This window comes from Eubalaena glacialis, chromosome 9, assembly GCF_028564815.1.
Source record: "Eubalaena glacialis isolate mEubGla1 chromosome 9, mEubGla1.1.hap2.+ XY, whole genome shotgun sequence".
NCBI lineage: Eukaryota > Metazoa > Chordata > Mammalia > Artiodactyla > Balaenidae > Eubalaena > Eubalaena glacialis.
The window spans coordinates 115,292,775-115,305,012 of record NC_083724.1 but is presented as its reverse complement, the minus strand read 5'-3'; the positions used below and the strand labels follow the sequence as shown (position 1 = coordinate 115,305,012).

The window sequence follows — 12,238 nt, the reverse complement described above, 5'->3', positions numbered from 1 at the left end:
ACAGAATGTACAAGTATATTTTGTTTGTTTTCTAAATGCTTAAATTTAGAGGGAAAAAAAAGTACTTTTTCATCGTGTGAGTTTCCTTAATTTTGCATTTTTTCTCAGAATATATGCAAAGGGATGGTACCATTTACGTTTCTTCCAATGAGCTATCTGTCCTGGACAGAGAAAAAATACGAAATAAAAGAACTATCAGTACAAATCACTGACATCTTATTTCTCTACCTAACTGCCTCTCAAAAGCAGGTCTAAACTATGTAAACCTAGGTTCTTCAGTTGTTTTATATCTTAAAAGCTATTAACAGGGTAGATTAATTTCTTTTTTGCCTCTCTCCCTCTTTGCCTCCCTCCCTCTCTTATTTTCATTACACTTTATATGTATTTTTGGAATATACAACACAAGTGCATGGAATAAATTTTAGAAAGACACAAAAAGTTTACATAGTTAACAGTGTCCCTGCCACTCCCATCCTCCCCTTCTCTCAGTTCCCCGCCACAGAGCTATTCTTATCAGTTCCTAATATACCCTTCCAGAGATGTTCCAAGTTTATATAATCATATACGTGTGTGTGTGTGTATGCCCCCTACATAAATGGCAATATACTATATCCATTGTTTTCTACCTTACTTTATTCACTGATGAATTTGATATTCCTACATATAAATTCAATTCATATAAAGCCACCTTTAAAAAAATAGCTATATAGCCTCCACAGTATTCCATTATACAGATATACCATAATTTATTTAACCACTACTCAACTGAGGGACATTTAGTTGGATTCCAATCACCTCTGCAATGACTGGCAAAGAAAATTCTGATGTACTATATAAAAGTGAATACTGACTAGACAGTGGATAAGGTATTCTTAGATGCTACTGTAATGTTAGTTCATCTTATCACACAATATTAATTTGGAACTATCATCATATAATAGTTCCAAAGTGTCCATGAAATAAGAAGAATAAATTCTTTAGCTAAAACCAAAGGTTATTTTAAACTCAATAAAATAAAACTGCATTTATCTAGAAAAAATTCTATACCATATTAGCTCTTTTAATAAAGGTGAAAGTGCAAAGAAAAACTTTAAAAAAATTAAATTTCAACTGGTAATATCCAATTACTGTTGATGCAACAAAAAGGACCAATTTGACAATTACAAACTTATCCCCTTCTTTTCAGCTAACTTTGAATTACATCCTACAGAAAACTAGAAACTAGACTACAAAGAACTGGACTAGGAAGCTAGAAAGAACTCAGAACTAGAATGGATTTGATTCTCAAATAAAAAATAGGAAGTCCTTTTTACAGGGGAACAGTTGGTAATGCAACTTCATAGAAAAGCAAATGCATATAATTAGAGGTACTTACTGTTAAAAGGAGGAGGCACTATATCCTTAAAGAAAAAACACCTGCTAATCAACAGCTGGATGAATGCTGTTAGTCCTTTCCCATTTTCCTGTTAAAACTGGATTCCAATAGTAGTATTCCACAGTCGGCAGTGCTGTCGGATCAGCTACAACAATGCTGACATGATAGTCCGCCTTCCTGTTTCTAATGAATTCATTTTCCTGGTATCCCAGTCCCTGTCTGAGATTGAAGTCCAGCCCTGAAATCCAGTGTGGGAATTTAGCTTTACCAGCTATGATTAGATTCCATGTCAGGCACTGATCTAAGTGCCAAATCCAAGAGACAAAAATCCCTTCTCTTATGGAGGCTGATTGCCTGGCACAGTTGACTTGTGTTTGTCTTTCAAATTCTTCATTGCTCTGCTGTATATATTTTGGAACATCTTAACAATCCCTCTGATATTCCCCCTGGTAGCCAATTGCTGGCATGTGACCAGGTTTATGAAGCCCCTGGGCACAGTTCCTTATTTACCTAGCCCAACTCTTGTTATCAATATCATAGCCTAAGCTGCTCTATTAAACAGAGCAAGTGCCAAGTTTTTGTTCCTTTCCATCTGATTTGCTCTGCTGTGAGTCACGGGAGAAGTCAGCTCTTTGGGAAGACTGCTTAGAGCTCAGATGGAAGTGTTGCCTCAACATGAGTCTTTAGACTGCGCTGTCCTATATGGTAGCCACTAGCCACATGTGGTTATTGAGCACTTGAAATATGGCTGATTGCAGATGGCATGTGCTTTAAGTGTAAAATACACATTGTCTTTCAAAGAAAAAGAAGGAAAAGGAAAAAGAGAGAGAGAGAGAAAGAGAGAGAAAAAAAAGACAGAAAGAAAGAAAGGACTGAAGGAAGGGAGAGAAGGAAAGCTCTCATTAACTTTTTGAAGTGTTGATTAAATGTTGAAGTGATAATACAAGCATAAATATTGATACATTATCAAAATTAATTTTAGCTATTTCTTTTTAAAATGTGGCTACTAGATAATTTAAATTACATATGTCATTTGCATTATATTTCTACTGAACTGTGCTGTTTTAGAACATTTAACTAATGGTAGCAACAACAGAGTCATTATTTTGAGAGGTCTGCCTGAATATCTAGATATCATTAGAAAAATATCTAAAAATGGAAGTTCCTCTTTGTAGAAAAACTTTGTAGAAAAACTGCCAGCTAGTAAATATTGAAGGAATGCTAGATTACATCATCACCATTTTGCAATCCCCCATCAGAATAACTGATTCAGGTGAGCATCATCAATGGACGCTAAGACCACTGGCAAAGCTTGTTGCAGAAAAGGCTATTCATCCAGCGGCAAAGTAATGCCCTATAGGTTACTTACAAGCTGCAAAAATAGGATCTGGTGGCCACCACCTTAACAAAGAATCAAACTTAGCAAATGAGTAGTGCTACAACCTGACACTACATGCCTCTTTACATGTGGTAACGTGAGGTAAACATTACCTACAAAGCATTTTGCCCCAATGTTTTATTGTGAAAAATTTCAAACATACAGCAACAATGAAAGAATTTTATAGTGAAAATCTGTACCCATACCATCTAATATTTTACTATACCTAGTTTATCACATATTCATCTCCCTATTCATTTTATCTTGATGTGTTTCAAAGTTAACTGCAGCCATTAGTAAATGTCCTCCCTTCATACAATCTATGAAGTACTCTTGCCAAAAAATATTTAACCTGAATCTAATCAAGCCTCTAATCCTAACTTCCAGTGTATGTGAAATACACAGGCTACAGAGGAACGAGTTAGTCGACACTAAGAGGATATAGAAAAGCCCAGAATGTGAGACATTCTGTAAGGTTAGATGGTTTAAAAAGTTTATGTCATGAAAGAAAAATTTTAAGTGACTAGTTTTAAGACTCTAAAGAGACATAACAACAAATTCCAATTTGTCAATCTAAATCACATACTATTTAATGAAAAAACAAGCTGATAAATCAGGAGTACGGGATTAACAGATACAAACTACTATACATAAAATATATAAGCAACAAGGATTTACTGTATAGTACAGGGAACTATATTTAATATCTTGTAATAACCTATAATGGAAAATAATCTGAAAAAATATATATAATTGAATCACTTTGCTGTACAGCTGAAACTAACACAATATTGTATATCAACTATACTTCAATTAAAAAATTAATTAATTCTAAAAAAAAGCTACAAAAGACATTCTTGCAACAACTAAAGAAATGTGAATATGGACTGAATATTAGGTGTTATTATGGAATTATAATTAATTTTCTTAGACGTGATTCTAGGGGCTGTGGTTATGTAAGCGATTACCCTTTTTTCAGGAGACGAATGCTAAAGAGAGAAAGAGTATGTGTTTGTATACACACATACATACATTTTAAAATTTATTCATTTATTTATTTTATAGGGATAAAGCAAATATAGCAAAATGTTAACAATTATTATATCTACGAAGAGGATAAATAGGTGTTAGCTGTGTTGGTCTTTTAACTTTTCTGTATATCTGAAACATAAAAAATGGGGGGCTGGGTAGATTAAAAAATTCATTGCGAAGAGATTGATACGTTCTGTTCTGTTTTGTCTGCCTGAGCCTTTCAAAGTGATCTTTGAAAAAAAAAATCTAACCACAGATACACACACATAAATATGTCTCTATAACATTATTTCCACCTCAGAGCCAATGCTATTGTTAGCTAAGAGTCTTCAATACTCGATATTCAAATTGATAATTTAGTCTGTAAGCAAAGGCTTTAATGCTGTAGTACTACAGAAGATAGTTCAATCACAAGGTTAAACTTGAGACTGATCTCACTGCCACCAGTCTGTGTAATGTGTAGATTGAGAGAGTCTATCACAAACTTCAGATTTTACTTTATACACCACCATTAAAAGCATCCTGCAATAGATCTTGCCTGTTCCTGGCAACTTCTGACACAAAGGTTTTTGTGATCATTTTTAAGATTTCAGTCTTTTTTCCAACCTACTGCTGCCCCCAAAGTCAACAGGGCAGCTTCACCCTAATAGTCCAAAGACACATTCATTACCCAGAATTAGAATTAGAAAGAGAAAATCTTTAGCAGAAATCATTGGATATGGTATAGCATGAACAAAATGAAAGTATTAAATTTATATTACTAACTAAAACAAGATTTACAAATACACATATAAAACTAGGTATGGAATCTTACATGTATCAATACCTACAGTTGAGGGGAAAAAAATTGGCTACTGACAATCATGACCTTTCTTTCAAATTATGGTTAGAAATGTCATATAACCTGGAAAACAAAGAGGCACCTTGGAGTAAGTAGTGAAAATGACTAGATACTATTAGACACTAAGCTAAAAATTGGTACAATCAGGGCTTAGATTTTACAGTTAAGAGTGTTCTTTGGCATAAAGGAACAACAGTAATGAAACTACCTTGGGGAAGACAAACCAAGGAACAATATGGAGTGGAATGGAATCCAATTATGGAGTCAATAAAGTAATTAATTATATTTGTCCCATTTCAGATGCAATAAAAAAAGGAAAAAATATTTACCAGGGTTTGTCTTTTCAAGCTGATACCATCGGTAAAACGCTCTTTTCTTCTGTTCACTCAGGTCTGATCCCTGCTGCAACAGCCAGTGAGAGATCCGGCTCTGACTGATACCTGTGGAGAAAGAGAAACAGCTGCTGTGGATACTGCAATTACAGGGACGTTAATGAGGGATCTGTTGGTTCTAGCTTATTGGGTACTTTATTCTCTGTTAATTCTATAAGGAAGCTGCAACTTGAGCAAGGCTTTTAATATTGGGCTTCCTTGTAAAAGCTGACTGCAAGGATATATTCAGAAATGATCTATAAGAGGTCAAAGCATTTTATTTACCAAGACTTAAAAATGGTCTCTAAATCAATCTCTAAACCAGGTCCATGAATGTGAGATAAATGAAGAGCTATCTAAATAACAGTTGTCAGAAGTTGATTAAGTTTGTGCTCCTTCAACCACCATCACCACCTCCACCCCGATCCTGGTTTAGAACATTAGAACTTTTACCAGATATTTGGAAGAAAAAAAATCAAGCCAGCACATTTTGCTACTCATTATTAATACTGATAAAAAGATTTAGAGGCTGGGAAAGGAGAGGTCATTGAAAATACTCTCCTCAATAAGATTTCTGGATTATTTGTTAATTCATTCAGGCTAACTCATTTGTTAATTCATTTTCAGGCTCATTAGTATAGATAACTAACAGCTGGAAGACTTTTAGAGTTATGCTACAATAGGACCTCTTAAGAAATCTCAAGAGGTAAAGATGTTCTTCTAACAGACTTAACAAAACACTGAATACAATACAAAGCAGTAGTTTTCAGCTATCACTAACAAGTTCTTGAAAGCGATAAATAAGAAATTGAAAGACCTCCACGTGGAAGGTAAAAAAGCATGTCTAAAACTTACTAGAGTATGAGAATAACATGCTCCTTCTGGTCATTATAGCTATTCCAAAATGAATAATTCAACATACAACTGGCAAAAGCAAAGAATAATAGGAAATATAAAACTGTCTTATATGCCCATAAGGCACTTTCCAAAAGACCATTCAGCTACCATAGAGGGTTAACAGTATCTAAACTCTCCCAAGGATTTACTTATGGTAACTGGATAGTACTGAATACCACCTGTGCCAGCACCTGTTTAAAGCTGTAACTCACAACAGGAAGAGTGGTTATCATGAAGTAATCACACCCCCTAACATAAGAAGCAGCAGGAGGTCGGGTGATCACATTTAACTCATTAAAAGCAAGCCCCTAGCTTCTGTACTTTTAAAAACCTACGTTAAAAGAAAATTTGAGGAAATGGGGGAGGGCAGTTTTGTTAAAAGAAAAGTTGGGCTGAGAAGCATGGTTCTCTGATTGGAAACACCTTTCACTTTCAAAGGGTGAAATTCAAAGAGTTTTCCAAAACCGAAGAGATTATATTCTCAAATCATTCACAGAGCAGTTTTCAATGGATTGAAGATCTATGTGATGCAGGTGTTGGCAGCTATCACTGTATGCTTGTTCTAAGAGAACACAAATTATTCAGTATAATTAAATAGGCCATGTTTAGCAATGCTTTCACCACAAGTCTAGTTTCAGATGTTATACTATTTTTCACATGACTTTCTGGGTTTTCTTGGTGGCGTTGTGGTGCGCGGGCTTCTCATTGCGGTGGCTTCTCTTGCTGCAGAGCACGGGCTCTACGCGCGCGGGCCTCAGTAGTTGTGGCTCACGGACTCTAGAGCGCAGGCTCAGTAGTTGTGGCACACGGGCTTAGTTGCTCTGTGGCATGTGGGATCTTCCTGGACCAGGGCTCAAACCCGTGTCCCCTGCATTGGCAGGTGGATTATTAACCACTGTGCCACCAGGGAAGCCCTCACGTGACTTTTTAACAAGACTGAAGAAATCAACCATTTACCACCAGGAAATCAAAACTGATTTTCATGTCCACAAAATGAAACCATTTTACATGGATTCTTACACTGGTATCATACTACTCAAAAACAGAGGGAATTTGAGGAAAATCTGTTAAGAAAAAGAAACGAATATATCGGTTCTGTTACCTACAGTATTAAATCTTCCTCAAACAGTCAGATCACACATAGAACAAACCACAGATTCTACTAGATATTAGAGGTGTCCAGGTTCTGGCTGTGCTATAGTGGGGCAAGAGGGCAAAAGCCCAGCAAAAGGAGGGTAAATTATGGTATATTCATACAGTAAGATACTGCACAGACAAATGTTCTAAAACAGCCATCAAAAACAAACAATAGAAAACCAAAACCAAACAAAAAGCCATCAACTCCAAGTGTTGGCAGGGCATTGAGTATATGAAACTCTCATATTGCTGATGGAAGGGTAAAGTGTCAGGGCCCCTTTGGGAAACAACTGGGCAATATCTACTAAAGCTGAACATATGCATACCATATGATCTAGCAATTTCTTTCCCTGGTACACAGCCCACAGAAATGTGTACATACTCAAAAGAATATGTTCAAAAAACTCATACCGGAAGGCTTATATGAGCATTATCTGTCATAGTCCCCAGTTTGAAACAACTCAAATACCCATCAACAGGAAAATGCATAAATTGTGGTATTTATGTATTCTACTATAGACTGCTACAACAAATAGAAAAAGGTAAACTACTGCTATATGCAGTCACATGGATAAATCTCACAAAAATAATGTTGGCCAAAAATAGTCACACATACAGGTAAAAAAGCCACGCGCGATACTGTAAGATTCAATTTACATAAAGTTTAAAAACAGACACAATTAGATATATGTATATGGATGACAATCAGAATAGTGGTTATCTGTCATTAGGAGGGAGGAGGTTAATTACTGGAAGTAGGATGAGAAAGGCCCATGTAGTGACCAGCACTGTTCTTGATCTTGATCTGGATGGTGGTTACATGTGTGTCTTCACTTTGTAAAAGTCATTAAACTGGACACTTTTCTCTATGTTGTATTTCAATGAAGTTTTCCCAAAAAAGTTTTAAAAATTCTATGAGGTGTTAAAAAAAAACACAAATGGATATGTATCAATATGGAAAGATCCCCATGATATAAATGAAAAAGTATATAGTTTAATGAATACATATATTTTTACATAATCTGTGTTGTTTTGTACAGTAACAAAAGCTCATATATAGCCAAAGATACATAATACGAATTTAGAGTGGCAGACTCTCCCTCTATTGTACACCTCTATATCATTTTCTTAATCTGTCTACAAATATTTATTAATTTATTTTATTTTAGCCTTTCCCTATAAACACTACACACTTTATTGGCTGCTTTATAAACACTGTAATTAAGTTAAACAAAACAGAAGTGCGAAAAGAAGTTAATTTCAGCCTTCCCTGGCCAATTCCACTCTGGGGTAAGCAGTGTTAACTGTTAATATATGTTGTTCCACAATTTTCTCTATGTGTAATTATTAATTTAATAAAACAAAGGGAGAGAAGGTAATAAAGAATATCCTCCTGTCTAGTCTTTTGTGAGAGGAGGAAACAAATAAGGAACTTCTTCCCTGTAAACTTAATATCAGTTTTCATAAGAAAACAAATTAATAAAGCAAGCAGTTTTTCCAGAAAAGGCACTATAAAAATTAAATATGTACAATAATACATTTTACAATGCTATTTCTTCGTTAGCAACTTGCTGATAGGTAGGATTCCTTTAACTTATCCTTCTGGGGCCGGTCCATGTCTTTGGAACTTCAATTGAGCTAGGTGTCAAAAGGCCCTGCAGCTTCTCTTTACTGTCAACTTTGGTACTCCTCCTTCAGAGAAAATTTTCCTAACTCCCTTTACTTCCCACTGCTGAAAACAATGTCATTCTCCACAAGTTTTAGCTCCTCAAAAGCTCTTTTCTACCTTTCACAGGGCAGAAGAAAAGAAAAATTTACATATAACCTTCATACACTGAGAGACTAAAACTAACCCCTGATTAATTTCTTTCCAATAAGAAAGTGATCACATTGTGTTCAAAGGATGAAAAAGCCTTTTTGCCAGTCTCATTCACATTCTTCTCTGAGCTTCAGCTCCATCCTTCTAGTTCCTGAAATGCCATGCTCCCTTCCACCAGAGGGCTCTCCACCACAACCCATTCTTATCAAAGTCCCTAGTACTACAAATTTAAATGTTTCTTCTTCCTCCAACTTCCTTTGGCATGTGACACTACTGACCACTCACATCATCTTCATCCTTGGAATGCTGGATACAACTCTCTAACGCAACTTTTCAGTCAACTTCAGGGATTGCTTTGTTATCTCCTTACATGTTAGTGCCCCAAGATTCCATGTTTAAGCATCTTCTTTCATTCTACACACTCTTCCTTCGATCATCTCAACTATCAACAATCAGGGTTTAAAATATCTAAATACCAATGACTTCCAGAACACCAGACTGTTCTTTCAAACCATCTGCTAGACAGCTTCATGAGAATTTCCCACAGGTCTTCAACATAGTAAACTTGATTCATTATCCTCTTCCTTTAAATCTGTTCTTCCTCCTGTGTCCCCCATCTCAATTTTATGTTCCATTCTACTCCTTCCCCCAACTCTCATATGCTTACTAAATACAATCCCTTTCTCTTCCAAAATTTCTCTTCGTCTCTCCAATCCTCATTCCAGCAGTTTGGAATCTCTGCCTCTCTTGCCTAGATAATTGAAATAACTTTGATGAAAAGAACAAGTCATCTAAGATCCACAAAGTACAAAATCCTCATGATCAGATCTTTTTTAATTAGAAGATCACTTCACAGATGAAAATGTGAAATGTGCTTCTTCAATTTTCTACTTGAGAGCTGCAGTCATCTCTGCAATTCACCTTCCACAGTGTGAGAGATATGTCTCAAAAATTTTAAGTTATAACACATGCATCCATTCTCCATAAAAATAACTCACAAATGCAGAGAAAAAAGCCCTTCCTCCATCTCTAACCTTTCTCTCATTCCCTAGAGGGTATCCCTGTTTATTTGGTGTGAATTCTTCCAAACTCTTTACGATGCATTTAATACACAAACATGTACATATATACATCTAGGTTTTTTTTTTTTTAAACACACATTTGGAATTATCCTATACATAATAAGTAGCAATGTTTCTCACATAATGTCTTGGAATTTTCTCACGTACCACATTGTGAACCTTCATCATTCTAATGGCTACATGGTATTTTATATCAGAAATATACCATAATCCACTTAAACATTTACCTGTTATTAGACATTTCAACTGTTGCTAACATTTTACTATTATAAATGATGCAATGAACACTCTATGCTTATCTTTGTGTATATAAATAAATATCTTAGGGCCAATTCATAGGAATGGACTTTGATTCGTAGCATATGAGTGGCATTTAAGTTTGTGATAGATACTACCAAATTGTCCCCTAAAGAAGATTGTACCCAATTTTATATTCTAACCAACAGTGATGAGAATTTTTCCCTACATCCTCACCATTGCTGCTTATAAAATTTACTTTTAAAGTCTGACTTTCTTTTTGTAAACATTAACACATACGCATTATAAAAAGAATTCTACGCAATTGAGAGGAAAGTTGAAAAATTAAGAGTAAAGCTAATAAAAAAAAATGCATCCAAATTCTTACCACTTATAAATAACTACACTTATTACAAGATCGCTCCAAGCATATGTGGACATAGAATAGGCAGAAATAATTACTAAAATGAGATAATACTACATGCTGAATTTTAAAATGTAAAAACACCAAATTTAGTTTGATTTGATCTTAACACAAGAAAAAAAATTTAAATAAACTAGAGAGAAAGATCTACTCAAATTTAGTAAATGCTTCTATAGGGGAAATGAGGTTCCTAAGACTGCAATAAAGCAAGAAAAAAGGATCATACAAAAACATTGGGAGGTTGGAAGCATTGTTTTCTAATTTGTGGGCAGTATCTAATGGCTCCTGGCTAAAAAAGCTAAGGAAATTAGCAGACTGTGATAGCTAGTCTCCAGGATGATTCCTAATGATCCTCTTGGTCTTTCTACCTTTGTGTAATCCCCTCCAACACTGCTTCAGGGTTGGTCTGTGCAAACAACAGAATACGGCAGAATATGGTGACTTCTAAGGATAGGTCATGAAAAGTTTCTGCTTTGCTCTCTCTTAATAATTGGTTCTGAGGAAAGCTAGCTGCCATGTTGTGAGACCACTCAATTAGACCTATGGAGAAATCCATGTGGCAAAGAACTGAAGCATTCTACTAACAGCTATGCAAATGAGGCATCTTGGAAGTGAGTCCCCTAGCCTTAGTTAAGCCTGCTGATGACTGTAGCCTCCTGAGACACCCTGAATCAGACTGACCTGTCTAAGCTGCTTCTAGATTCTTGACCTATAAAAACCAAGTGAGAGAATAAAAATTTAGGTTGTTTCAAGTTGCTAAGGTCAATGTAATCTCTTATGCAGCAATAGATAACTAATACACATACATATACTATACTTTCCCCATTTCCCTTCCCAGCCTGTACACCCAACTCCTGATATTTGGAAGATATTTTTGCGTAGTCAACATTTACATTCTGTCCTGGACTCATAATTCCCATAGTTGTTTACTCATAGTTGTAGATTTAAATGAATTCAGGATTTACCATACAGTTTCTCAGTTTTTCCATTCCAAAGCTCTGTATTTTTGTTTTTGTTTTTAACTGAGGCATATTTTACATACAGTGAGCGCACTGCTCTTAAGTGTATAGTTCAATGAGTTTTGACATACGTATACACATGTGACCATCACTCAAATCAAGATATAGATTATTTCCATGTTCCCTAAAAGATTCCCCTTGTCCTCTTTTCACTTAATGCTTAAATTTTATGTTTTAAACTTAATTTTTGGTTAGTAAGATTTCTTCATCAAGCAATTTTTACCAGTACAGGTTTATTGGTGCTGCATTCCCCAGTGCTTATATGCCAGTATGTTTGTCTCCCCTGTTTATACTTTAAGGACAACACTACAGGGGAATTTTTTGGGGGCTCAGACGTTCCTTTGAAATCTGTTAAATTGGCGTGATGTCAGTGGGTGGCAGAGTAAGGCCTTCTGAAAAGTTAGTCCCCCAAAAACGCAATGATAGCAAAAGCTGCTCTACCATAAAAGCACTGGCAAAAGTTGTCAAAATCAACTTTTTCAGAACTCTGGAAATTAACCAAAGGTGTGCAACAATCCAAAGAGTATTTATTAAAAAAAAAAAAAAAAAGCTAAATTTTAGTAAGAAAATTAGTATGACATATTAAAAGTAATATGACATTTTAACTTGAACTATACTCATTCCCA

The 12,238-nt window shown here is 35.3% G+C and overlaps 1 protein-coding gene across 9 annotated transcripts in view; it reads right to left on the bottom strand.

The window, feature by feature from the left end:
- The window catches only part of HMBOX1 (homeobox containing 1), a 181,174-nt gene that overhangs the window by 48,619 nt on the left and 120,317 nt on the right, over window positions 1-12,238 (bottom strand). For all 9 annotated transcript variants that reach the window (XM_061200742.1, XM_061200745.1, XM_061200743.1 and 6 more), the window contains exon 5: window positions 4,956-5,066. In XM_061200742.1, coding sequence (XP_061056725.1) covers window positions 4,956-5,066 — 111 coding nt within the window. The remainder of the gene's footprint in view (window positions 1-4,955; window positions 5,067-12,238) is intronic.